Source organism: Sebastes fasciatus, chromosome 15, assembly GCF_043250625.1.
Source record: "Sebastes fasciatus isolate fSebFas1 chromosome 15, fSebFas1.pri, whole genome shotgun sequence".
Classification (NCBI taxonomy): Eukaryota; Metazoa; Chordata; class Actinopteri; order Perciformes; family Sebastidae; genus Sebastes; species Sebastes fasciatus.
Window position 1 is genome coordinate 16277516 of NC_133809.1, and position 26570 is coordinate 16304085.

Here is a 26570-nt window from a genome sequence, read left to right on the forward strand (position 1 = left end):
AGCAGGGTATGCTTTAGGGTACGTCCACTTCTTATATACAGTCTATGGGCTAAACATTTGTTTAATATTTTGTAATTATTTTTTTCTTAGGTTCGTGAGTTGGAAGATCTTGACTTAACAGCGCCTCCATCTCCTCTTGGCTCCACCTCGTCCTTGTCGGCACCAGAATGGGCCAGTGATGGATACGGCAGCAGTGAGTATTGACACTTATTTAAAGAATTTTGGGCACCGAGGAATATCAGGCTTTGGCTACACAGACAATACATATTAGCAGTATCAATTCATTGTTGGTTTTGGTCTTTTTATGGAGTTTGTTGACAGTAAAGTTGTTTCCACTTAACTCTCCTGTTCTTCTCTTGTGCTTCAGATGTGAGTTCAGAATTGGGTGCGAGGCTGAGAGTGGAGCTGGAACAGACTGAAAGGCTGGATGCTCAGTTTCTTGAGTATCTGCGCTGCCGAGGAATGAACCCCACAGTTAACACAGACAGTGCTGCGGGCAGTATGAGCTACAGCGATGACCTGTTGTCACCTGAGCTTCAGGTAGGCTTCATTCATACTTGACAGGGATTCTGTTGATTTGACAGTAAGCTTGGATTTTACTCAGTTTCTCCGTCTTTCTGCAGGCTCTGTTGAAGAAAGTGTATCAAGAAAGCTGCCGAATTCTCACTTTGTCCCAACGTCGTGCCACTTCCTCAACACAACCTCATGTCTCGGACATAAGAGCCTTCTCACTGAGTCAGAGGGAGTATCATTGTGGAGATGGTCCCGTCGTAATGGACCATGGGGACAATTCATCCTCCCACGCTCCCATGAGCTGGCAGCAGGAGAAGAGGGCACTGCAGGAGACTGTGATCGCTCTCCGGGAGCTGCTCTGTCGAATGGCCCAGAGAACCACACAAGTGAGTTTCTGTGGTTTTAAAGATAAATGAGATTTTAAATCTTAACTAAGTGGCATGACACTATAAAAGACTCTGTATATATAATTTTAATTTAGGTATATGACAAGAGAAATTCAACTTAGTATCTTTATCAGTACAGCTATCTGATCTTGGTTCTATTGATTATCTGTGCTGACCACGTGCTTCGTTCTTCCTCAGACTGACCACAGAGATGAAGACGACAGGCAGGATGAATCTCAACTGAGGGCCGAGCTGGACGAGAGTCGGAAACAACTGAAATGTTCTCATGACACTCAGCAAGAGCAAAAGAGCAAAATACACTCAGCCAGGTATATTACAAACACCGAATAACGACATTCAAGCACACCTTCTCCACAAGTTGTCGTATCATACAAAAACAGAAAACACGGTGTATTGTCAATCATATTGGCTAAAATCAGCAATTTGTTACAAGCGGGAATCATAAAATTCTGCATACAGTGTTTTGAAGTGGTTTATTTGATCTTTCAAATTGAGATAAAATAACTTTGAACATTAGTCATTAAATTAAATCAAAATAAATCAAATATATATTTTTTAGCTCATGTCAACTAGTGAGTGTCTGGCAAGATGTGTAACTGCTCACCTCCCTCATTTAGAAATAAATACGTGTTATCTATTATTATAACATAGTTTAGGGAATCTTGGTTCTTCAGTTCTTTGTGTGGTTTTAGGTATCGGTGGTGCTAGTATGAACTATCGCTCTCTTCACCATGTCTCTTTCACACTCACACAAACATACCTTCATGTAATACGACCAAAAGTGGTGAAAAGTAAGGTTTGAATTGTGCTTTTTTTTCCCTTCAGGGTGGCTGTAGAAGAGGGTGAGGAAGCTTTGAGACGGGAGCAGACCACAGTCCAGGAGCTTCAACAACAACTGGAGCAGGAGAGAGCTCTGAGTCTCCGTAAGGACAGAGAGGAGGAGGGGAGGAGAGAGGTAAGACGAGGACCAAAAACATGCATACTGAATATACTGTGAATTCTCATATAAAAGCTGATATTCTCTATAAATTAAGGGGTACGGTATAGACCTGCTCTTTATGAAAAGTGTCTAGTCTTTTTATGATTTGACGCAATATAAATAAATTGAATTGAAACTGAATTGTGTTCAAATTATGAAATAATAGCTGGGAGCAGCACGTACAATTAAAAGCAAGTCGTTAATACAGATTGAGAGAGAATGATCTACCTGTAGTCAGTATAAACTACATTTCCACAGTACTAATTCCATCAGTACAACAACAGTCATGTCATACTCACCACTCTTGGCGCTCCGAATCTCTTTTTTAACCGAAAGTTACCGTCAACAAAACTCAACACTTCCGGATGGTTTTTTTTCACATTAAAAGCCTATGTTTTATGGGGATGCTGCAATTTTGGAGGTAGTGTTGAGATTCATTCATGGCAACTCAACATTGTTTGGGGAAAAAGGCAAAGTGGAAAACCTGATAGTATATGAACAGAAAACAAATGTACTTGATGCCTCCACAGTTTTAAAGATCAAACAAACACATAAAATGTACCCAAATTCACATTACTGTAAACGTATGTTGCAACGTCTGCTGTATTAGTCATGTCTTAATGATGTGTTCATGTGCATACAGAGCGGGAAAGTGAAATCCGATTACAAGTGGTCTCTCGAGATGCATTCTAATGCCAGGTGTGAACAGACGTACGTAGAGCTGTCCACTTGTGATCGGATCACCCAAGGAGCATGTTAATGACAGATCTGAGCAGGGCCAAAGTGAAGAATCCACAGTGTACTTGTTCCCATTTTAAACTCTGACAGATGAAACTCCTCTTCCCTCTCCAGGCTGTGCAAGCGTCCTCTGAGCAGCAGAGGTCAGAGGTCATGGCTCTGAAGGGTCAGGTGGAACAGGAGAGGGTGGCCTGCAGCAACCTCAGACGGGAGCTTCAGATTGAACAGTCTCGCAGTGTGCTGCTGGAGAAACGCCTAGACGACACCCAGAAGGAGCGAGAAGAGGAACGCCAACTTTCTGCTCACCAACAAGAGCTCCGCTCTCAAGACAAGACTTGTCTCGAGCGCCTCCTGACCGAAGCAGAATCTCGCCTCGCAGAAGTTCACTCCAAGCTCGCAGATGCTCACAGGAAGCTGGATGAAGAGAGAGACCGTTGCTCCAGGCAGGTGGACGAACTCAGCCGCAGACACGAGGCGGATGCTACCAGAGACGGGAAGTTCATCTCCGACATGCGCGCCCAGCTAGTGCAGGAGCGAAGGCAAGGGGAGGAGCTGGTAGTTGTGATGGACAAACTGAGGGCTGAGCTGCTGCAGAGCAGGAGGAAATGGGAAGAGGAGGACAGAACGAGGAGGTTGGAGCTGCAGAGGGAGCAGGAGGCCGCCACCCGACATCGCGTAGCTATGGAGGCCTCAAAGGAGCAGAAAGAGGAAACCTGCCGTGCTTTAGAGGTGGAGCGAGAGCGCTCCAGACACTACGGGGGCGAACTGGCTGAGCTGAAGGAGAGACTGCGACTGCTGAAGGACAAAGAGCGGGAGACGGAGGAGCAGTGGGAGAGAGAGAAGAGGAAGGGGAGGCAAGAGCAGATGGAGAGGGAGAGACGACAGGAGAGGACCAACAGCAAACTGGTAAAATATCAACCTACGTCTTTACTATACTCACTACTTTCACAAATATAATGCTCTTTACATTGTTTTGTACATACACCAACACGCTGCTTTGTGAATATTTTTGACTTTAGTGTGAGTTGGAGTTGTTGAGGCAACAGGACCAGCAGCGGATGCAGGAGCTGCAGCGTACTCTGGCAGAGTTAGAAAAAGAGGAGAGAGAGATGGCAGCTCAGAGGCTGTCTGGACAAACCACAGGGCAGCAACACAAGGCTGCATCTTCACAGCGTCTCCAGAGTGACCTCCAGGCCGGCAGCGCACAACAAAACCAGCAGGTACACAAGTGGTTATTACACAAACACTACAGTAAAACCAGCCACAGATCCCTGGACTTTATTACTGTTGGATACATGTAATGCTTGATAATATTATAGGAATTTACTGGACAATGACTGTACTTTTCTCACCGTAGACGCCGTCCGTGCCGTCATCACCCAGTCTGCTGGAAAGGATGCTGAAGGAGAACTCGGAGCTGACGGAGCGCGTGACATCACTGAGTCAGGAGAGAGCCACCCTCAAACATAGACTCACCTGCCTGGAGCGACAGCTGCAGCGCTCGGAGAACGAGCTCGCCAAGGTCACCGCCGAAACTGAAAACAGACCCATCCACGACGTGACCAGCAGCAGCAAGGTCAGTACGAAACGCATACACACATTTGTTATGATATAAAGAATGGCATAATAAATATGTTTTGGATCAGCTGTCCAAGAACAGATTGTACAAGATGAATCACTGCAGTGTTTTCTATACTGTTGATAGGATTTATCTCGGCTCCCCCTCCCTAATAGATTTGCCCTCATCCTAAATGGTGTCTTTATATTTTTTTATACAAATTTTCATATTCTTTCTTTTTATTCATATATTTTTTCAACTGCAAAAGTGTTGCATTTAAATTGACAGATAAGTCTCACCTCCTTAGCCTTCTGCTTTTCTTTTTCTCTCACTTGAAAGCATTACTACAGCAAGTTGTTGCACCCCCTTTTGTCTTCATCTTGTTTACATCTTCTTCCCCATGAGATCACGTGAGAAAGACGTGACGTGGTGCGTTGCTCCCTGTGGCACGATAATCTTAATAATATCCTGTAGTATGTGATGCGCCGTTATTTTCAAATCTTGTAGTGTGTGCATGTTTGACATTAGAGAGAAGAACATCAGTGAAGTTTCTCTGTGTGTGTGTGTGTTGCAACCTGATTTCAAAATCGGTTAGGATTTTAAACCTCCTGTAGTCTGAGCCCAGCTTCAGTGGCTCTAATATGTAATTCTGGTTTCTAGTCTAGTTAACATTTTTCCTGCACTATGTCCCAATGTATATTTGATGTTATGTATAAAACCTGTCATTACATTTTTGTATTTTGAGTAGTTGCTTGGCTTCTGGTAGTAATTAAACAGTTTGGATTCACCCCCTCTCCTTTACATTACTATATGTTGGCTTAACTGTAAAAATATTGAAATACAATGCAACCAATGTCAACTTGAACAACTTGCTGTCATGCTGATGAGACGCAGTGATGTAACAATTACAACCTGTTTATTGGTTTGCAGATGCAGCGTTTGTATGAGCGCTACCTGCGTGCTGAGAGCTTCAGGAAAGCTTTGGTGTACCAGAAACGTTACCTGCTGCTACTGTTGGGAAATTTCCAGGAGTGTGAGCAGGCCACACTGTGTCTCATCGCCCACATGGGGGCACGGCCGTCACCCCCGCTCTCCCAAAACAGACCCCTCGGACGATTCAGGGCTGCTGTGCAAGTTGTCATTGCTGTCTCGAGGTAGGTAGCGTACCAGGATGTAAAGATCTAAGAGTTACGTCAGCCTTGTGTTTGGATAAAACTCATCACACACGTTTTGTTTTTTCAGAATGAAGTTCCTGACCAGGAAATGGCAGAGAGCGATCAGAAGATTATCTATATCGGGGACCGTCAACGGGCATGCTCCAGGTCAGCTCAGTGAATGCATTTTATGATAATAGGCATCGCTTGAACATGTGTGTATGAGTGGGTGGATTGTTAATCTTAATGTCTCTCACAGGGCCTAAAGCTGAAGTTTTAAGGCAACAACAACAACAACAACCAAGATCAAAGTTTGACTCGCCACCACACCGAGAAATCAGTGCCGTCCACAGAGACACAGTGTCCGCTCTCGTTCCACCCACAAAATCACCCTTCAGGTTGCACAACAGGTTTGGGCTCCTCTTCAGCTTTTAGATTGCGTGAAGTGGAAGAATATTTTAATGGAATTAAAGTCATTTTTTCATCACTGTGCTTTCTTCTTTCCTCAGGACGTACTCCAGCACAACTCTGGTGTCGGAGAGTTCAAGAGGAACGTCTCAGGATCCAGAGCGATCTCTGACAGAATATATCCACCATCTAGAGAAAGTCCAGCATCGGTTGGTGGGAGCAAGACAAGGTGAGCAGCATTAAGTATATGAGTAAGGTGAAACGGGTGGAGTTGAACGCACTAAGGTGGATGAAATTTTTAAAAAAAAGATGTCACAAATTGGATGCACACTTAGTGTAGGGTCAACACTGGGTCCATTCATCGGTTACAGGATTGGGGCACTGTCACTTCTTGGCTTTCATTCATTGCACTTTGCTCCATGTTTATAATGTATCAGTGATGTTGTACAAAGCTCTGAGCAGCGTGCAGTTAGAAATTACACTGGTGATGGATCCCACTCGAAAACAATTTATTAAGCACAACTTGGGTTCTGAGCGCCGAATTAGAGTAATAGCGAGTGATATCACACTGGGAGATGTTACAGGGCACTGGGTTTATGTTTTATAGCTCTTATGCTGAGATCAGACCACACAATATCAGCACAGTTATAGGCCACACGATAAAGAACCCTTCCGCTTTCCCTTTTAGTGCCATAGCGGAAAAAGACAGTCACTGACAACTTCTACAACGTGCTTCTTTTTTTTCCGAAATAAGGTCCCATGTTGGTCCACCGGAACCGTTTAGAGACTTCTCCTCTCTATACGGAGCACAAACCACTTCTGTCTAAACGCTAAACATGGCAAAGTGAGGAAATATTTCTTTCACCCAAAGGTCACAAGCATTATACCAAATTAACCAAACCTATGGGTGTGACATCACCCTCTGCACAATCATCGTCTTTCTATTGAAGGAAAAAGACAGAGCCCACCTTCACTGCCAAGTGACTGTTTCCACGTTCACGTCACTCATGTAGGAGCTGTCGGGTGGAACAGTAATGTTGTTTCCTGGCACCTTACTGACCACCTCTTTACATCATGCAAGAGAAAAAAACTTCATTCTACGATAGGTTGAGGTCCAACATTTAATCTGCCACATCACTCAGATCAGTCATGGCAAGAATTTAAGATTGCCTAATCTGACACTATATCAAAAGACGTACCTATTGTGTGGTCTGATCCCAGCATTAGATGCATGTCTCCTAATTTGGTCACTCGTTTTTTACAGGAAGTGTTTTTCCCATCAGAGAAATATACGCAGGAAATGCGCTACTGGTTACGAAGTTCAGGACAAATTCTGATCTTGTGATGGGCAGCCTAACACTTCCTGCAAAACAGCATGTTATTAAATCCCACAATGTGCTCTGTCATCTCCCAACCTAGTAAGCAAGACTCATTTAGCGCTGCCCCCTAAAGCGGAAAGGAGGATACAGTCAGCCTGTTCCCCTGATATGATTGGTTATCGGCAGCGCTGGCTGCAGGAGAATAGGACGTGGCTGTACCTGAGCTGCTTGTCGCCCCTTTACCTGAACGGTCCAGGTGAGTGTGAGTGTACCGTACTCACTCCACCAAATCATGAAACAGCACAATGCACCTCTCGGGAGGGGTGCTGACTTTTCATCATTCACTGAGGGGTGCACTATTAGAGGTGGTAACACTCTGGTCTGACGCATACATGTCCTGCAGGTTTATGATCCTCCTACATTTATGTTTAATGCCCATTTTCTGCAGATCGCATATGTATAACTGCTTTTTGAATGTATTATACAGACATTTATCCAGCCAGCTATTTGTTTCAGTACATGACAGAATGATGTAAACAATCAACTAACATGGATTTAGATTCAGCTTGATATTGAAAAATCACTTCACAGTGAGCAGGAAGTTTATTATTGTAGAAAACCAATTAAAAACATGTTATTGGTGCGATGGTTGGGAAATTCTGACAATGTGACATGATAATAAATAACTTTAGGCCATATTGTCCTACTTGTTTCTCCATCCTATTTTGATACTTTGGACGTTATGATCCTGAAATGGGAATTAAATTGCATTGATGTACAGAGATGTACAGGCTTATACTTATAATACTAAAATTATATGTTTTTTCATTAATGCTGTTTTCTAATGGGTGCTTTGCTCTTGGCAATATCTGTGGTTGCTTGTACATTCATTTGGGACATACAGTATGCATATGTTTTAACATATTACATTTTTAAACAAATGCACAGTTGTCTTTACTCAAAGAAATAAAAGTCTGATTGTTGTTTTTGTCTTTAACTTTACAAAAGCTTATGTGTGGATTTTATGTTGCTAAACTCTGGATGCTAATCACCATGTCTTGATATTTTGTTATTTCTATGTCCTATCAGGTTCGTCTGCTCTCCAGCCCGACCCGAAGTTATCCGACCGCTGAATGAATGTCTGTCTGCATATAATCCTAATCTGTCCATGCCTTGTGTGAGAAATATGTAGAAAGGATTATCACGTGATTTTATAAGTATATAAATTATTTTTCAATATTTTCTATTGTAATTTTTCTACTGTCTGTACAATAGTATTTTGAAGGACCCTCTTGAGATGTTGAAAGAACAAATGTTTTTCATTTTAAATAGTGCTGTATGTTATTTTTCTACTAGTGTTTTTATACGCTTTTGTGCTTGTAAATAGGACTGATGTTCATTGTACGTGTCCAAATTTGCACTGATTTTTACTGGAACTCCCCGATCAACATAGCTAGTGAGCACATTATTGCATAAAGGTGAACCATAATTGTTTTTTGTATTATCTATGTTTCCACCATAAAGTTGATAAATGTTTTAAACGTGTGGTTACAAACTAAACGGACTGTGTTTATTTTATGGCAGCTCATAACTCAATCCTGAGGTATGTCACTTTGGCAGGATGAAAATTCTTCAAGAAAAAAAATATATTAGATGTTTGATTGTCGTGTGGTATTTATTTATTTATTTATTTAACCTTAATACAGGATAGACTGTTTGAATAAACATGCTATTTTAATACAATACCCTGACAGTTACAAAAAAATAACAGGAACAGAGTGCAGATATTTGTTCTGCAGTAACAGATACACAATGTACAGGCTCATTTAAAGTGATGACGGGCAGGTAGAGAATGATTATTGAGAACGAACTTTGAAATATAACGACAGTATACACAGGCTAAATATCAGCGGGATTATGCAATCTCTCTTGCAATCATGACATTTTACTTTCACTTTTCCAGTCCAAGTTTAAATAGTTTCAATTCATACGTTTTTGTCTCCATTTTCACCTTTTTAATGGAACTATTTTTTTCTTGGCCTCTATACAGGTTGTTTAAACGATTGTTATTCGGCTAGCTTAAAGTGACTCCTGATTAGTTAGACCTTTGCTTTTTTTTTTTTTTACCTTTTAATGAGATTTATGATTACTGTGTATGCTAGTTTCCACCAGAAAAGACAAAAAAAATGCACAAAAGGCATGATGAAAGTAGAAATACTCATGGTAAGTCAGATGTATGAGATAGTGTGGTATATTTTCAAGTCTTGCATTAGACAGCGAGGCCCTAATTGTAAACATATGTGAAAGAAGCAGGGCAAAGGCCAGGGGCTGAAAGATAAACATGTAGGAGATACCTAAGACATGTGGTCGAACCTTAGCTCAGGGATTGGATGACCTGAACCCGATATAAGGGGGTGCGAGCCCCCAAAGGGCAGGACTTTCAGATTCGACTTGAGGCCTCCGGACTGCTATAGACGTCCGTCATGACATGTGTGGCTTGTTTGTAATAAACTCTATTTTACCAGCAAGAACAGTGTCCTCGGAGCATCCTTCATCATCACTTCAACAGCACTGTCGCAGAAAAGATACGACAATAGTAAGTCAGAGTTTTGACTTTCTATCATAATTTACATTGCTAAAATTATGAGATAGTTTCAAATAATTGACCATTTTTACAATTAACTTGAAATTATGAAGGCACTTGCAAAATATAAAATGTAAACCATACTTCGGTGTCTCATTTTTACCTCTTCATTAAACTCTTTCCTTTTACAAAATTAACTAAAACACTGACAGAGAAAGATCTGGAGTAGATAATGAGAATAAATTATACAAAATTGAAATCATACTCCAAACCTCTAAACTAAAAATAAATCAGATTTGAATCAAACACTATTACTAAGCTTATTTACTATATATTTGTTATTATTTTGAGTCATTTTTACCCATCATAATTTTGATTTAACATGAGCATTTTGTTTAATAATTTAATATTTTCTTTTTGTTTTTCCTGAAATGACCCTTGACTTTTTTGTTTTAATTGATTACACTCTTGATTCCTTAATTTAAACATAATCAACTCCTAGACAATAAATACCTGTCCCTGTTATTTATTATTATTTATGTATTATTTATGTATTATTTGTCATTTGTTATTTATTATTAATTATTAATTATTTTATATGTTTGTCTTCTTGGGAGTCACTGAGATGTAGTAACTGGGATATTGACCATTATTATGTAACAAATAATCGATATCTGAGCGACTCATCAGCAGCAGCCAGTAGGCTGATCTGCCTCTGACGCTCTTTGCCCTCTCGGTCAGGGGTTCGTTTGTTTATGAAGTCCGCAGAAGCCGCTTGTAGTAGTTCCTCCATTTCTTCTCTCACTTTCCAAATGTACTTCATAACTCCGCCCACTCGTTTTCCGTAGGTGTATAAATCATTCGCACCACGTGAGACATCAACACTGAATGACGCACAACCTTTCGCATCTCAGCAGAACAGTAGTGATGGGAAATTCGGCTCTTTTTAGTGAGCCAGATCATTTGGCTCAGCTCACCAAGAAGAGCCGGCTCTTTTGGCTCCCAAACGGCTCTTCGTTTTTACCACTTCTGCCTTTTATAATTCAGCCACATTTAGCGCTGTTTTGACCTATGAGAAAGTATGTGTGCACATATATCACTTAATTTATCCAATATAATTATTTTAAACCTTATAATTTCCAGAATACAATCATTTTACATGGTGCTTCGTTTCCGACTGTCACTCATCTTGTCTGCTACCTCCGCCCCTTTCCTGCTTGATGGTATGATCCTTGTCTGTTCATCACCTCATTGGTCGAACGGACGTCATTAACACAACGTTCAGTCACAGTCAGTGCATGAAGTGCCCGTGGCACGGAAAAGATCATCCTATCATTCTGCCTTGAATTAAGTAAAAAGAAAAAAACTCTTATGGTACGTGTCCACAGTGGCGTTTTTTATCGCGAGGGGATGCAACGCTTCCCAACATTGGACGCTCGGTGGGCTGTCACTAGACACAAGGCAATATGCTCCTGATTGGACGGAAGCTTTCACTCCGTTGGCTGCTGCTTCTAACTTTCAAACCGGAAACAGTATGGAGGCTCGTTTGGAAACTTTCTTCTCTTATTTCACTAAAATAGTTCACCGAAATGTGTTTCTGAAAACATTTGAGGTGAGAAATAAGCCATGCATTTGCTGAATCTGTCTTTTTTTGGATCGACAACGTTTATTTTAAAAGATTCTCAGGAGTTTCGAGAGGCGGCGAGTCGCATCGGACGCCCGTGATTTACATAAAGTAGACTAGACCTCAACTTTATGCAAATGAGGAGCGGGCGTTGTGACGCTCCGTTTCTCGAATCGCGCCGCCACACTACCAGAATGCATTGCACGGCTGCTTACATAGACAATGAATGGGGAGCGTGGAAAGCACGAAGCCTGTGGACACGTACCATCAGTGAATGGAGTGCCCGTGGCACGGAGAAGATCGTCCTATCATTCTGCCTTGATTTAATTAAAGAAAAAAGAAAATAAGAAACGGCTCTCGGACGGGAGCCGTTTCTTATCGTTCACTTAAAAGTGCCGGCTCTTTGAACCGACTCGTTCGTGACCGACATATCCTTCGCAGCACAGTGTTGCTAACACGCTAAGCTAAGCTAACCCAACGGGCAGGTTGGTGTGTCGTAGATCCGTAGTTTGACGTCTTTATCTGTGGTGAAATAGTCCTGGACCGCGCAGAAGACCACGCTACACTCTTCTCGTATTTGTCTGGGATGTATGGATGGATAGTTGACGGACTCTCGTCGCTGTTTGAGCCCGTTACGGGACAAAACCCCACCGAGTGGCCCGGGAGAGGAGACGTTAGTGAGGAGGAGGTCCAGCGGCGGGAGAACCACAGCAGCAGACCGGCGAAACGAAACTACCAGAGGTCGGTTGGTCAACATTAAACACTGTTTATGTACTCTGTCTATGTGTTCACTAATAATAGTTGAATTGTTTGGTACACCGTTGTACCCCCTTGGTTATATGATGATGTAATTAAACGTTATCTAAAGCTATTTAACCTGTAACGGTCATCTAACCTGCTAACGTTAACCAACTGACACAAACGTTCAGTTAAATGACACTAACGGTCAGTTAACGGTCATCTAATCAAGCTAACGTTCAGTTAACTGACACTAACGTTAGCCAACTGACACTAACGGTCAGTTAACTGAGCGGTCGTTATGGTGACCTATGCGACCAATCAGCAACATAAAACAGAGGTGTGACATTCAGTTAATTGATAAACTCTCTTTGGCATAATATAAAAACATCAAGTAAGTTTACATTAGTTTGTTTACAGGATGATTGAAGGTACTATCAGCCTCTCAGATGTAATGTTTGGGCTAGCTAACCCAAATGACAGGTATCATCATGTATACTTTCAAACCTAGCTGATACTAATGCAGTATAATATAACACTGCAATACATTATAACCTTTATGAAGGTTATAAGCTTTGTAGTATGTCGCCTCCCATTTATATCAGTGAGGTATAACAATACATTACATTTCATATTGGCAGAAGAAGAAATTGGCAATTAATTTAATAAACTCTTTTGAGCAACTCTTTTGATAATTGCCTAATCATGAAGATTATTTGTTAAGCAAAAAAACAAATATTCTCTGTTTTAAGCCTCTCAAATTTGAGGATTTGCTGCTTTTCTAAAAGCAGCAAAAAAGTAGTTTACATTAGTTTGTTTACAGGATGATTAAAGGTACTAACAGCCTCCTAAATGTAATGTTTGGGCTAGTTAAACCAAGGTACACTTTCACACCTTTACACCTAGCTGATACTAATGCAGACTAATATAACAGCACTGCAATACATTATAACCTTTATGAAGGTTATAAGGTTTGTTCAAACTGTTTTAGAGAGGTGTTGAGTCAACTACATGGTCATTTAGGAGGCTGTAGTTTATGGTACAGTTGAATTGTATTGAGAGAGGTGTTTTTAATAGTATGCCACCCCTATTTATATCAGTGAGGTATAACAATACATTACATTTCATATTCACAGAAAAGTTATTGGCAATTATTCTATGTATGATGTATATAAATTACTTGTTTCTGTGTTATTTCTCCATGATATCTTGTAGTATTGTGGTGATCATGTGATTGCTTCCCATTGGTTGTCAATATAATAATAGGTGAGGCCAAATCCACTTTGTTTGTTGAATGCCCTGACCAAGACCTACAGTGGTCGAAACATGTTGGCTTTTTTCATGATTTAGCCGCTGCAATAAAGGCTTTTTAATATATTTCCTTCCTCGTTGCCACTTGTTTTAGTATTGTGGAGTGCCTGGATTGCCTTCCTGTCTATCCTGATTTCTTTCCCCCGTTTTCCAAGAGTACCCGACACATTTTACCTTATGGTTGAATACACAGAGCAACCAGTTATCTCTCTTTCCAAATAATTGGCAACTATTTAGTTAATCGCCTAATCATTAAGATTATTTGTTAAGCAACAATACCAAATATTCTCTGTTTTAAGCCTCTCAAAATTGAGGATTTGCTGCTTTTCTCTGTTTTTATATCACTGAAACTGAATATCTTTGAATTTTGTTCAGACAAGACAAGATGTTTGAAGATGTCACCTTGGACTTAATCATAGTTTCCCAGACAAACTTGGCAGACTACTCGATAAAGAAAGTTGTTAGTGTCAGCCCAAATATTTTGTCTACCCCATTTATATCAATACCAGTACACTAAAGAGTAGAAACACCACAAACTGCAGCCTCCTAAATGACCATGAAGTTGAATCAACACCTCTCTAAAACAATATTGACCCAAAGTGAACATTATAGCCTTCATTAAAATAGGATTTATTACAGAATGGTTGTATTAGACTGAACACATTTTAGGCAGGTGTACCTAAACAACTTGTCAACTTAATCAAAATGTAAGAGAGGCACAAATTGAATCTCATTGTTGATATTTATGTTATTGAGTCGGGAATATTGTGATATTTGATATTGTTAGAATAACCCATCTCAAACTTTGTTTTCCCTGTTGCAGTGTTGATGTCGCAGACGGTGTTTGCCAGAGTGACCCGGTAGAGGTGAAAAGACGGAGGCGAGGTTTGTTTAAGAAAACAGAAAAATCTTGATATTAATTCCAAAAGTCTCCCACAAATGAAGCCCGTTGTTGATTTGTGGTGTCCTGTGTGTCAGATATAGTGATTGGCTTTGTGAAGAAGACGGTGGCCGGGGTAGCGGGTCTGCTCAGGCTGCGGAACCCGCTGAAGACCAGGTTTGAGAAGTCCAGACATTATGAAGATACGCAGGTTTGTGCTCCAACTTCCTCCATCACACATGTGCATTTGAAGTTTGATACATTGAAATTACAGTCTGATCCACACAGAGCAGATTCCTAAATGTAATATAAAGTGTGAATGGGGAAGAAAGATCTGATCACAAGTGGTTCATTAAGTTGCGTTTGAGTCAATGTGACAGTTAACACTACATTGAATGCTTAAAACAGTTTTATCTTGTAGAGTTTGGACAAGTAGATCAGGGACAGTAAATAACCACAGCTTAAGTTTGATTCTCTGGCATTACATTTGTGATTTTTATTCTCCATCTTGAATTACCTTGTATTTCCTGTTTTGATCCAGCCCGTTACTCTGATGGGGATAGATGAGCTCCACACCTCATGGCTGAACAGTTCTGAGTGGAGAATGAGTAAGTGAGGACGGCTGTTGCAGGAGAAGACTGATCTGTTGACTGTATTTATGTCCTTTTATTTCATCCTCACTCTTATCCCCAGTGTCATTTGGTTGTTTTCTCCACAGATAAACCAGTAGGTGGAGTGAATGAGAGGAGTGGGAAGAATCCCTTTCAGAGCTCCTCACCTCCTTTAATGAGGAAATACAGGCAAGTCACGGTCCAGCTCCTTTTCGCTCTCCCAGTTTGCTGTAAATATATACCCACAGGGCTGTATCACCTTTTGAAAATGCTCCTTTGCTAATGTACATAATGTTTTTGAATCCAGTGCGGCAGGGCTGTCTGCAGGGCTCCCCGACAGGGGGAAGGACAGGGAGAGGAGAGGCTCCCTCCAGCTGCTGCCCCCCAGACCTGCTCCAAGGGTGGGAACCACTAACCCTGATCTAACATGCAATGGCTTTGGATACAACCGCTGCTACAAGCCCAGTCTTACCGTGGAAGAGGTAAAATAGTCAATTATTATTATTTGTTATTTGTAGGGCTGTCAATCGATTAAAATATTTAATCGCGTTTAATCCAACATTATTTATCTGTTCAAAATGTACCTTAAATGGTGATGTGTTAAGTATTTAATAGTCTTATCAACATGGGAGTGGGCAAATATGCTGCTTTATGCAAATGTATGTATATATTTATTATTGTAAATCAATTAACACAAAACAGTGACAAAAATTGTCCAGAAACCCTCACAGGTACTGCATTTAGCATAAAAAATATGCTCAAATCATAACATGGCAACTTGCAGTCCAACAGGCAATAACGGCTGTCAGTGTGTCAGTGTGCTGACTTGACTATGACTTGCCCCAAACTGCATGTCATTATCATAAAGTGGGCATGTCTGTAAAGTGGAGACTCGTGGGTACCCATAGAACCCATTTTTATTCACATATCTTGAGGTAAGAGGTCAAGAGACCCATTTGAAAATCGCCATTAGAGTTTTTCCTTGCCCAAATTTAGCGTAAGTTTTGAGCGTTATTTAGCCTCCTTTGCGACAAGCTAGTATGACATGTTTTCTAGTTTCATATGATACCAGTATCTTCACTTTTGCTTTAAAACTGAGCCTGCTACAGCCTAAAAGTCCCTGGTTGCGTCAGTGCGTTAAAGACATTTGTGAGGATATTTTGGGATACGGATACTTTGGATAATCTGTCATTGTTTGTACAATTATTATGAACCTGGACGTCTTTAAAATCCCGTCTGATACTAGATTTTTGACTCCAGCATTGATAACAATATTTGGAAGTTTTAAAAAATCCAATAATGAGATACCCACTTATAGTATATATTATTATTTAACATAAATACATACAAAATCTTTATACGGATCCGTTTTGTTTTTTTTGAGCGGAAGAAAATGTGACCAAAATACATAATGAGTGGGATATTTTACAGCGTAAAAATAAACTTGTCAGTGCTCTCTGGTGGACAAACACTGTTTCTAAATGAACTCAAACCAAAGGAGTCGAAGGAGTAAAATTCACTCACACAATTTCTGTCTAATTAAGTTTTAACCAGTTACTCCCATTTACCGCTTTCAGCATTTAGAGTAACTAATGTAGTTTTAAGTTGTATTCATCACTAATCCTGCTTTCTGTAGCACATGGCTGTCAGTTATCATATATTTGGGTTCTCCCTTTAGGCCATAAAGCAGAACAATAAGGAGCACTACAGGCGTTTGCTGGAGATGGTAACCGAGAAATACAGCAAAAGCCAACCACTACCTTTCAACCAAACTAAACCGCAAGAGTGAGTATAACCCCATTATTCATGTCATCGGGGTCCATTTAACAACATACCGTAGGACATTAGCTACTCTCATATCCTTTTTCTCCTTTTCCTCCCAGTGAGTCGCTTTCACAGGTTGATCACAAAACTGCTGCTTCAGGAAAAGCCTTTGAATCGGTGCCATGGAAGTCGGGATACACAAGTAAGACGCTTGATAACTGATCTGAATCTGCAAATGTATTTGTTTGTGATGGGTAGTTTTAAGGGATGCTTTTATTTCAGAGTTGTAGTTAAGTTGTAATTATCTCCTACTTTTTTTTTTTTTTTTAATGGATTTAAACACTTCCTTGAATAAGCAGACCAGTTTTCACATTACACACAGCCAGTTGATTCAAACTAGATTGAAATGTGTCCACATCAGTAAAAATGTTCCAATGAATCGACCCTGCTCAACTGTCACTTGTCTTTTTTTGCACAGCTGCCCCAAGTGTGTTTACATGGAGAAATACATCTGCAACCAAGGACAGGTTAGTGTAGTATGTCTATGTGTATATATACGCTGCTGTTCAAAAGTTTTTAACCCCCTGTTATATTGATGCACCTGTTTTATTGATGTTTTTCTTCTGTCCTTCAATAATGGCTATTTTAACAGAGATAAAACAGTATAATTCAGACTCAACATATATTATATGCATTTGAAATAGTTTGGGCCCCAAAAGAAGAAGAATTAAACGAATAACACTTCCGTTTAGTCGACGATGTCCCCACAGTGTTGCATGACTGGGGGGGAAATGATTCCAACAGTATTCTCCCCTAATACCCTTTGATTTCCAATTTGTTTTCTAGTCCAAAAAAGCGTAAGTCACTCTCGATCATTATTGAACTAGAGCGGTGCATCTGGGCTCTAAATATTTTGGGAAGCTGTTTTCTTTCGGCCCTCTGCAGTCTACTCAGTGGTTAGACTGAATAGGTTTAAGCTGTGATTTGTCAGTCTATAGTATGTTCAGCTGATATTCCAATAGTGCTAACCCTCCTAGACTAACCTTATATTTCTATTTTGAAGTTTGAAGAATAGATCAGCTTGTTATAGACATTATTGAGCACTTGACTCTGAAACAGGAACCTGTTCTTATTTAAATCTGCACATATATTGATGCTAAGCTTCTTTCAACGACGACTGGTCTTTTCTTCTATTCTTACTGAACTGTTGCTCAGAGGGATCTTTGTCTCTTTCTATTCTTTCAATTGTCAGTCTGGTTGAACCATAAGACAGCGTTTTGTTCTCCATGTACAAAACAAAACCTTCATACAAAGTAACATCTATTTGTAAAGAAGACTTTCTACAATCTCAAAACATGAGAGACCATTCAAAGATATAGAGTAGTCCTCTCGGCCATCTGACTGTTCCCTATTTTGTGGCAGGAGATTCCAAACTTTTGAACGGCAGCGTATGCGTGTGTCATGTATACCGATTCATTCTGCTTATGTTACTAACCTCTATATGATTCATCTCCAGGTGGAGTAGCAGCTTGACTTTTAGTAAGACGTTCAGTGGAGCCTTTGAGGACACACAGCCTGTTAGATGTGCAAAGGTATTTGTCATTTCTCTCGCTCTTTCACGACATGTCAAAGCACCCATTAAGTTATAATTCTGGGCGGAAACGGAAATGTATTATTTCTGTCTATTGTGTCGACCTGTGTTGCAGCAGAAACAGGCAGCAGATTTGGACCTTTCTACAGAAGTCGCCACTCGCCTCAATCTAGTGGACAGAGAAGCCCCTGCCGTCAGTCTCCCCGACACACATTCTGCACATACAAGGCACATCGATGAGGACATACCCAGGCTGACCAAGGTGAGATGGCGAGGAGTGTGGCGTGTGTTGAAGAAAGCTTGCATGCAATATCTATTGCTTCATGTATTTGTTGTCTTTGTGTGTAGGAAATGGCAGCGGAGGTGAGTTTTGCTCTGGCTCAGAGTGATCCCAACCTTGTTCTCAGCGCGGCTTTCAAACTACGCATCACACAGAGAGACCTGGCCACACTGCAGGAAGGCGGCTGGCTCAACGATGAGGTATGTACTGAGAGTGTGGAGACAGTTTTGATTAAGTTAATTACATCTGGGATGCCAATTTAGATTTAATTTCTATGAAATACAAGCAACCTTGGAGACACAGAGTGACAACTTCAGGGTCTGATAAGTGAAGCCAATGCTGAAGTGCCTCAACCTGCATTCTTTCTAATAGCCAGCAGGGGGCGACTCCTCTCGTTGCAAAAAGAAGTCTGATTATATAGAAGTCTATGAGAAAATGAGCCTACTTCTCACTTGATTTATTACCTCAGTAAATATTGTAAACATGAGTTTATGGTCTCAATCACTAGTTTCAAGTCTTCTTCAATACAGCATGATGTTCATTTAATAAATTATGGTCCCATTTAGAGTCAAATAGACCATAAAGCAGGGGATGCTTTAGGGCAAGGCTACCTTGTGATTGACAGGATGGATTCAATGAATATACTGTACCAAACACTGTTTTCTGTGTCATCTATGTCACTGGCAGCATACTGTATCAAAACTAAGAGATAATAATAAGTCTGAAATCATATTTAAGAACTATTTTTTAACATGCATTATATTGTGTTTTCTCTGTTTCGTCTACCAAGGTGATGAACTTCTACCTGTCTCTGGTCATGGAGCGGTGCTCCGGTGAAGCAGCAGGATTAAAAATCTACTCGTTCAGCACCTTCTTCTTCCCGAAGCTGCGGGGCGGAGGAGGCGGGCAGGCTGGAGGACACGCTGCTGTGAAGCGCTGGACCAAGGCTGTCGACCTCTTCCTCTACGACCTCATCCTGGTCCCTCTGCACCTGGGCGTCCACTGGGCAATGGCTGTGAGTCAGAAGCACAATGACTACAGATGTGTGTTTGTTCCCCAATGTCACATTCCTCCTTTTTAGTTGGAGATTCTTGGCAGATGCTTGAGCAGTTCTTGATAATCCGTTAATTACACGGTCACTTCTAAGTATTTCCTTTATGTCAATCAGTGTGAAAAATCCTAATTACATCCACTGTGGTTCAGTGTTACAAAAAAATCCAAGGGGGGTGATCATACTGTATATTTTAACTTTTTTCTTCCATCTCTCTTTCATTCCAGGTGATTGATTTCAAGTCAAAGACGGTGAAGTCATACGACTCGATGGGCCAGAGGCACGATGACATCTGTAGTCTTTTACTGTGAGTCCTCATTGTGTTCTTATGCTTTTGGTTATCTGGCCATTTTAACTGCTTTTTTCCATATCTCTCCCTGTATTCTTGCACAATTAATGGCATCAATATGCTCATTTTCCAGACTCTACCTTAAAGAGGAGCACAAAGTAAAGAAAGGCAGAGAGCTTGACAGCCCCAAATGGACTATTGGAAGCTTGAAGGTAAGTCAAAGTGATTCATCACTAAATTTAATATTTTAATTCTTACTGAGATTAATGTTTTTGATTAATGCACATGCCTCTATAGGAGATTCCCCAGCAGAGAAATGGCAGTGACTGTGGTGTTTTTGCCTGTAAATATGCTGACTATATCGCAAAAGGAAGGCCTCTCACCTTTAGACAGGTATACACTTTATTTTCCCCTACTATTGTAACACTTTTTTTGCTTCATTTTATTTCCTACAACATTTTTTTTAATATAAACACTGAAAGTAACATTTGCCTCTTTTTCTCCAGTGCCACATGCCACTCTTCAGGAAATTAATGATTTGGGAAATCCTCAATCAGAAGCTGCTATAGAGGATCGCAACAATCTCAATCAACCGCCTAACAGTGACTCTCTCAATGGGAGCAACATCTGTGTACAGTAACTACATGGTGAAGAAAAAATAAATGAATGGGCCAAAGAAGTGGACTCAACTGACTGAAATCTAACCCAGTGTAGCTGTTCTGGTCTGGAGAAATTATAACATTAGTCTTAAAAGTCCCTTTTTTCTGTCGGGGGACGTATTGTCACTTTGTAATCTCTGAGTTGGATTTGGAGACTGGATGGAAGACGTGTATGTGGTACACAAGTTTTGGCACTACTGACTGAATGGCTTTTTTATTGACTTTGGATTGTTGGTTCTTCTGTTTGAAGTTCTGCCTGAAGTGCCTTCAGCCCTCTGACACTGAGCTCAACGAAGAGCATGCTTTTGTATATTTTGGGAAATTACTTGGTGTCGCACAACTCACAATTTGTTGAAGTAGATTGTTGCAGTGACATATAAGGGTAATTTGGCTGTTCCCCTCCCAGTTATGATCAACAGAGTGGATGACAACCAACTAAAATGCTATTTAATCATGAAACTCGATCTCTCTGTGAAATAGACAATGAAAATGAAAATACCTCCTTTCCATTCCCCTTTTCAGTGAAAAAATATGCATGGTTGAGCGCTTGTAGTATGTTTGTTTTGTTATTATTTATGACTTGACTGGATGAGAAAGTGTTTTTGGAGTGTGTATAGTTTGTTTTTCCTCCACGAGTGGAGCATTAATAGTTGTTTCCCCGTATGTAACATAAGGCGCTGTTTCATATGTGACTCTTTTACATGAGCATATTGCAAGAGGCTACTTAGGGCTATTCCATTGACTTACAGTATAGTATACTGCATAGCAAACTACTGTACACACATGCATGCTTGAGTTCATGCTTTAAAAATGTGATTTTCTGTTTTCTTTCTTTTTTTCCTCCCTGTAATAAAGTATTTCATTTTTTTAAAATTGGAGTTTGATATCTTAAATGACTCCTGCTTCAACTGGAGCTGGAAGGCATGATCTAAAATTTATATTACTCAATATTATATTACAAATGTAAACAGTCTTGGTAGTCTGCTACATCAGGGATTGTAATGCAAACTGGGGAGCAGACACGCAACTAGTACAAATTCTATTAGTTATTGAGAATCATTAAAATATGGGGCAATAAACCTGCAGTAAAAGGTGCATATTTGTATTTCATACAATGCCCCAGTGTGTATCTCTATATTGTATAACTATATTTCTCCAGAGTGCCGGTGTTGTGCCTGCCCGCCGAGATCTGCATGCACCTCCTGGGAGCGTAAATATTTATAAATATTTTTATGGAAATTCATGATTTTTCTTCAGTAACTTCCATGTAGTTCGTGTAATACAAATGTTTAAATGTCCCAAAATGGCATTTTTTGCCTAAAATGTAGAGGGGAACATTCAACAAATCGATTATTAATATTATACTTAGTAATTTCTAAGCTATTTATTTGGACTTTATGCCTGCCTTTCGATTTTCTAACATTTTTTTTAGGCGAAGTTTGCAGCTTTTATTCTGACAATCAAAACAAGAACAGGAAACGATAAGAGCAGAATGTTTACATCTTGCTTTATGATCATCTTTATTTAGCCAACCCTCATGATATAAATCAACATTTAGATTTTTCTAAGTCAAAGTGATAAGATATTAAGTCCAAACTATGCAATAGTGAGTCAATAAATCATAATTTTGATTTTGATCATGTGCCTTTTGTATACTTTTGTCATTCCTGTTATAATGACATATTATGTTTTTTGTTTATGTTTTAAATTACTATGCAAAAACTGCATTATTTAGCTAAATATCTAAATTTTAAAAAGTCATGTTTACAATCAAAATTACTTCACACACCAATGACCTCCTCATGGTTGTACTACAAGATTCAGTTTAGAAAAAACATTGCATAATTCTTTTGAATTTTGAATGACAAAATATTCAATAACTTCAGTATTATGCAGTGTAGTACCACCAAAATCACTTCACACACCAATGATCTCTTCCTGATTATACTTATTAAACTAAATAAGACATTTTGATGGCACTACACTTTATAATACTGAAGTTATTGAATATTTTTCCCATTAAAAATTCACCAAAATTATGCAAAAGCATATTTTTCCAAACTAAGTGTTGCAGTACAACCATGAGGAGATCATTGATGTGTGAAGTAATCTTGGTGGTACTACACTGTATAATACTGAAGTAGGCTCCGTGCATGTGGGATCTTCTTTAGCTGTAAAACTAGTGACTAGTTAAAATCCTGATCCACACTCCAGACCAGCTGGTGGCAGTAATGCAACATGAAGTTGTTTGCAAACCGCCATAAAACTCCAACGAAGAAGAAGAAGACGAATAATAATAATAAAAAGAGGAAGAACAGAAAGAACCGAAGGAAGAAGAAGCGTCCATATGTTCTAACTCTAACATATTAAAACTTAGAAGAGAAGTAGAAAGTTTGGTCTTTGTTTTGGTTTTATCCAGCCAGTTATCATGTCTAAGTTCAAAACAGTAATTTGGCCTAAAGTGATTTTATTTGGGGACTCCATCACACAGGTGAGCTCATAATAAATCCACTTTAATGACTGTTGTGTTATGCAAAACAGCATAATACAGCTTGCATAATACATGTTGGTAGCTAACAGTGCTGTTGATTCTTTCAGTTTTCATTTCAAGCCAGTGGGTTTGGTGCAGAAATTGCAGACAAACTAGCAAGGTAAGTAGTTCCTATATATCAGTTCTTCATTTGTTGTAACCTTAATGGAAGTGCTCATCTAATTTCTTATGTATTTTAGTAACAGCTGTTTAGAGTTATGAATTAAAAATGAATTCAAGTCACAACAGCAACCAAACTAAATAGTGTGCTTTGGACTAATCTCTGAATCTGACATATTTGTCCTTGTAGGAAGTGTGATGTAGTAAACAGAGGATTCTCTGGCTACAACTCCAGATGGGCTAAGATAACTCTTCCTCGCCTCATCAACAACAGCCCAAACTCAGCAGACAACAACAACAACATAGCTGCTGTCACTGTCTTCTTTGGAGTCAACGACTGTTCACTGGAAGGTACAGAGTCACACACATAAACCCTCTAATGACAGTTTAAGAAGTTTAGTAGTGATACATATTTTTGCTGCAAACTCTCTGTGTCTGATTTCAGAAGTATAGATCTCTATAAATATTTTCTTCTTACAAAAGACGTCGTACACAGATGTATGACATCTGAAAACATTTAAAGGGGCAGAAGCTGACACATCCTGACTTTTAGTCATAGTATAGTACGTAGAAAAAAAGTCAGAATATTGTATGTTGAAAAAGTGAAAAAAAGTCATAGTATAGTATGTGGAAAAAAAGTCAGTTATATTTCGAAAAAACTGAAAAAAGTCATATTATAGTATGTCGAAAAAAAGTCATTATAGTATGTCGAAAAAAGTCAAATTATAGTATGTCGAAAAAAGTCATTATAGTATGTCGAAAAAAGTCAAATTATAGTATGTCGAAAAAAGTCATTATAGTATGTCGAAAAAAGTCATAGTATAGTATGTCGAAACACAGATGTGCAAAATACAAACATATTTTGCACGTGAATATTTGTTTACTCATTGGGAGTATTATACAGTTTGGTTAAACAATTGTGTCCTCTGTGCCTCAGGAGGAGCTTATCTCCTTAGTTTGAGTAAATAATGATAGTTATGTGATCAATGTAACCTCGGGCTTGGAGACTAGACTTTTTTTAAAGAGTCTTTAGGGGGCAAAAAAGTCATGGTATAGTATGTCGAAAAAGTGAAAAAAAAGCTATAGTATAACATGACGAGAAAAAAAAAGTCATAGTATAGTATGTCGAAAAAAAGTCATATTATAGTATGTCGAAAAAAAGTCATATTATAGTATGTCGAAAAAAAGTCATATTATAGTATGTCGAAAAAAGTGAAAAAAGTCATATTATAGTATGTCGAAAAAAGTCATATTGTAGTATGTCGAAAAAAGTCATATTGTAGTATGTCGAAAAAAGTGAAAAAAGTCATAGTATAGTATGTCGAAACACAGATGTCGTACAAAATACATACATATTTTGCACGTGAATATTTGTTTACTCATTGGGAGTATGATACAGTTTGGTTAAACAATTGTGTCCTCTGTGCCTCAGGAGGAGCTTACCTCCTTAGTTTGAGTAAATAATGATAGTTATGTGATCAATGTAACCTCGGGCTTGGAGACTAGACTTTTTTAAAGATTCTTTGGGTTGCATCTTTGCCTGTGTTACTATCTGTCTCTGTACAGTAGAGCAGACAGGAAGGGAGGGGAGAGAGAGGGATATGACATGCAACAAAAGCAATGCCTGATCTGGTGGGAATGCAGCCTAAGTTAAGTTACGTAACAAACATACTTAACCCACACCATGATCTTTTCTTTCCTAAACTTAACTTAAAACTTAAAATAGTTTTGATCCCTAAACCTAATGTAATTGTAATGTGCTGTTAAGAGGTTGTGGTCATTTCACGTATTCCTGTGAGATCACGATTTCTGCCACTTTGGAGTTAATCCGATTAACAAACTATCAAAATGTACACGGCCCGGAGTTCTGTCAATCTGCGACCGGATATGTGTCTCAGTAAACGGAATTTCAATTGTAAGAACTGAACCGTTTTTGGAATAACCGTGTTTAGTATTTACTATGATATTTTTATGAATTTTTTACGACATACTATACTATGACATTTGTATGACATACTATGACAATTTTATGATATACTATACCATTACATTTTTATCACATACTATACTATGACTGTTTTACGACATACTATAATATGCCTTTTTTCACTTTTCATCATATTATAGTATGACATTTTTTTCGACATACTATACTTTGACTTTTTTTCACATTTTCGACATACTATACTATGACTAAAAGTCAGGATGTGTCAGCTTCTGCCCCTTTAAATGTTTCCAGATGTCATACAGTGACTGTATGAGTGGCGTAGGCCTTTTTGTGATTGTCCAAAATTGAAAACAACATAGAAAATATTGTCAGAAATAATTATTCATCCTTTTCTAATGTCTGTATGATTTTTCCTCCTCTCATCCGTTCATGTCATGCAGATAAAAACCCCCAACAGCACGTCCCTCTGCAGGAGTACTCCGAGAACCTGAAGGAGATCACCACCTATCTGGCTTCAGCTGGAGTGTCAGCAGACAAAGTCATCTTCATCACCCCTCCACCTCTTAATGAGCGTGCCTGGGAGAAGGAGTGCATTTTGAAAGGTAACACTCATTCACAATTTTATCCTCTCCCTTGTTCTTGTATCGTCACACAGACCAATTTTATGTTCCATGCCTACAAAGATCACGAGTGCTTCTTTGTGCCTTTTTTTTCAGGATCTCCTCTCAATCGTTTCAACTCTTCAGCGGGGCAGTATGCGCAGGCGTGTGTCCAGGCTGCCAGTCAGTGTGGTGCAGATGTCCTGGACCTCTGGACGCTGATGCAGAAAGATGGAGCGGTGGGTACTTGTTGGGGTCGCTGCTGCGTGTTGTCAGAGGCCACTGTAGAATTTTTGAATCAGCTGATAAATTTAATGGGCAGGAAAAATGTAAGCTTCTTTTGTTTGATGGACATTTACGATTTTAGATAAATGCAGTTAATATTGGTGTTTGTAAATGTTTCAAATCTTATAATTGTCCCAATATGAGAAACTGAAAACACTGACGTTAATGTGACCAGACGCAGTATTGAGATTTTTCACAATGCCCCATCATCTTCCTCTAAATGAATAATTTAAAGCCTTCCTGTTTTGTCCTCTGCTGCACAGGACTACTCAGTCTATCTGTCTGACGGGCTGCATCTCTCACAGAAGGGAAACCAGTTTGTGGCTCAGCACCTGTGGGGGCTGTTGGAGAGTCGTGTGGCCGACCTGCCCTTCATCCTTCCTTACTGGGGAGACGTTGACAACAAGAGTCCCGAGAGCAGTCTACTCTGTGACCAGTGAAGGAGAGAGCTTTGGAAAACATCTTCAAGATCTTACAGAGCTGGATATTTTGGGGAGATCAACAGCTACCAGCACTCCTTTTTATGCACTTGTTGGAAACGTCCAGGTGAACTGAGAGCCTGACACTGGACTGCATTCCTGCTATGAAACAATAAAGAAGCTGTGATTTGGTTTTTGCCAGTATGTCAAA

At 39.6% G+C, this 26570-nt stretch overlaps 3 protein-coding genes across 13 annotated transcripts in view; all 3 read left to right on the plus strand.

Annotated features, from left to right (window-relative positions):
* pcnt (pericentrin) overlaps nucleotides 1–8633 on the plus strand; it is a 40333-nt gene extending 31700 nt beyond the window's left edge. For 6 of the 10 annotated variants that reach the window (XM_074661395.1, XM_074661397.1, XM_074661402.1 and 3 more), the window contains 14 exons: nucleotides 91–193; nucleotides 368–540; nucleotides 624–899; nucleotides 1098–1228; nucleotides 1746–1875; nucleotides 2728–3543; nucleotides 3657–3857; nucleotides 3995–4213; nucleotides 5126–5349; nucleotides 5438–5517; nucleotides 5609–5759; nucleotides 5859–5986; nucleotides 7177–7332; nucleotides 8166–8633. In XM_074661395.1, coding sequence (XP_074517496.1) covers nucleotides 91–193; nucleotides 368–540; nucleotides 624–899; nucleotides 1098–1228; nucleotides 1746–1875; nucleotides 2728–3543; nucleotides 3657–3857; nucleotides 3995–4213; nucleotides 5126–5349; nucleotides 5438–5517; nucleotides 5609–5759; nucleotides 5859–5986; nucleotides 7177–7332; nucleotides 8166–8209 — 2832 coding nt within the window. In that variant the 3' untranslated portion in view covers nucleotides 8210–8633. The remainder of the gene's footprint in view (nucleotides 1–90; nucleotides 194–367; nucleotides 541–623; nucleotides 900–1097; nucleotides 1229–1745; nucleotides 1876–2727; nucleotides 3544–3656; nucleotides 3858–3994; nucleotides 4214–5125; nucleotides 5350–5437; nucleotides 5518–5608; nucleotides 5760–5858; nucleotides 5987–7176; nucleotides 7333–8165) is intronic. The other 4 variants (XM_074661398.1, XM_074661400.1, XM_074661403.1 and 1 more) reach the window with 3 other exon arrangements.
* A 3088-nt stretch (nucleotides 8634–11721) lies between these two features.
* Nucleotides 11722–21331, plus strand: senp2 (SUMO specific peptidase 2). 2 transcript variants are annotated; one of them, XM_074661756.1, is made up of 17 exons: nucleotides 11722–12025; nucleotides 14157–14218; nucleotides 14312–14424; nucleotides 14755–14821; nucleotides 14932–15013; nucleotides 15132–15306; nucleotides 16503–16609; nucleotides 16708–16790; nucleotides 17067–17115; nucleotides 18105–18180; nucleotides 18295–18441; nucleotides 18528–18659; nucleotides 19250–19474; nucleotides 19738–19817; nucleotides 19933–20011; nucleotides 20097–20192; nucleotides 20306–21331. In XM_074661756.1, exons 1-17 carry the CDS (start codon nucleotides 11871–11873, stop codon nucleotides 20366–20368), a joined length of 1791 nt encoding a protein of 596 aa, XP_074517857.1. In that variant the 5' UTR covers nucleotides 11722–11870; the 3' UTR covers nucleotides 20369–21331. The 2 variants fall into 2 exon arrangements, with proteins under 2 accessions (XP_074517857.1, XP_074517858.1); XM_074661757.1 differs by having other exon boundaries at nucleotides 18298–18441.
* Nucleotides 21332–22756: 1425 nt separating this feature from the next.
* Nucleotides 22757–26570, plus strand: iah1 (isoamyl acetate hydrolyzing esterase 1 (putative)). The gene is made up of 6 exons (XM_074661761.1): nucleotides 22757–22949; nucleotides 23057–23109; nucleotides 23299–23459; nucleotides 25497–25658; nucleotides 25773–25894; nucleotides 26204–26570. The coding sequence occupies exons 1-6, from the start codon at nucleotides 22887–22889 to the stop codon at nucleotides 26378–26380; spliced, it is 738 nt and encodes a 245-aa protein (XP_074517862.1). The 5' UTR covers nucleotides 22757–22886; the 3' UTR covers nucleotides 26381–26570.

What these genes read in the sequence shown, in the direction of transcription:
- senp2 (XM_074661756.1), top strand. Translation starts at nt 11,871, where the DNA reads ATGTATGGATGGATAGTTGACGGACTCTCGTCGCTGTTTGAGCCCGTT. An exon ending in ACATACCCAGGCTGACCAAG is followed by an intron (nt 18,442 to 18,527) that starts GTGAGATGGCGA and finishes CTTTGTGTGTAG; the next exon opens with GAAATGGCAGCGGAGGTGAG. An exon ending in GCGGCTGGCTCAACGATGAG is followed by an intron (nt 18,660 to 19,249) that starts GTATGTACTGAG and finishes TCGTCTACCAAG; the next exon opens with GTGATGAACTTCTACCTGTC.
- iah1 (XM_074661761.1), top strand. Translation starts at nt 22,887, where the DNA reads ATGTCTAAGTTCAAAACAGTAATTTGGCCTAAAGTGATTTTATTTGGG. An exon ending in CAACGACTGTTCACTGGAAG is followed by an intron (nt 23,460 to 25,496) that starts GTACAGAGTCAC and finishes CATGTCATGCAG; the next exon opens with ATAAAAACCCCCAACAGCAC. An exon ending in GAAGGAGTGCATTTTGAAAG is followed by an intron (nt 25,659 to 25,772) that starts GTAACACTCATT and finishes CTTTTTTTTCAG; the next exon opens with GATCTCCTCTCAATCGTTTC.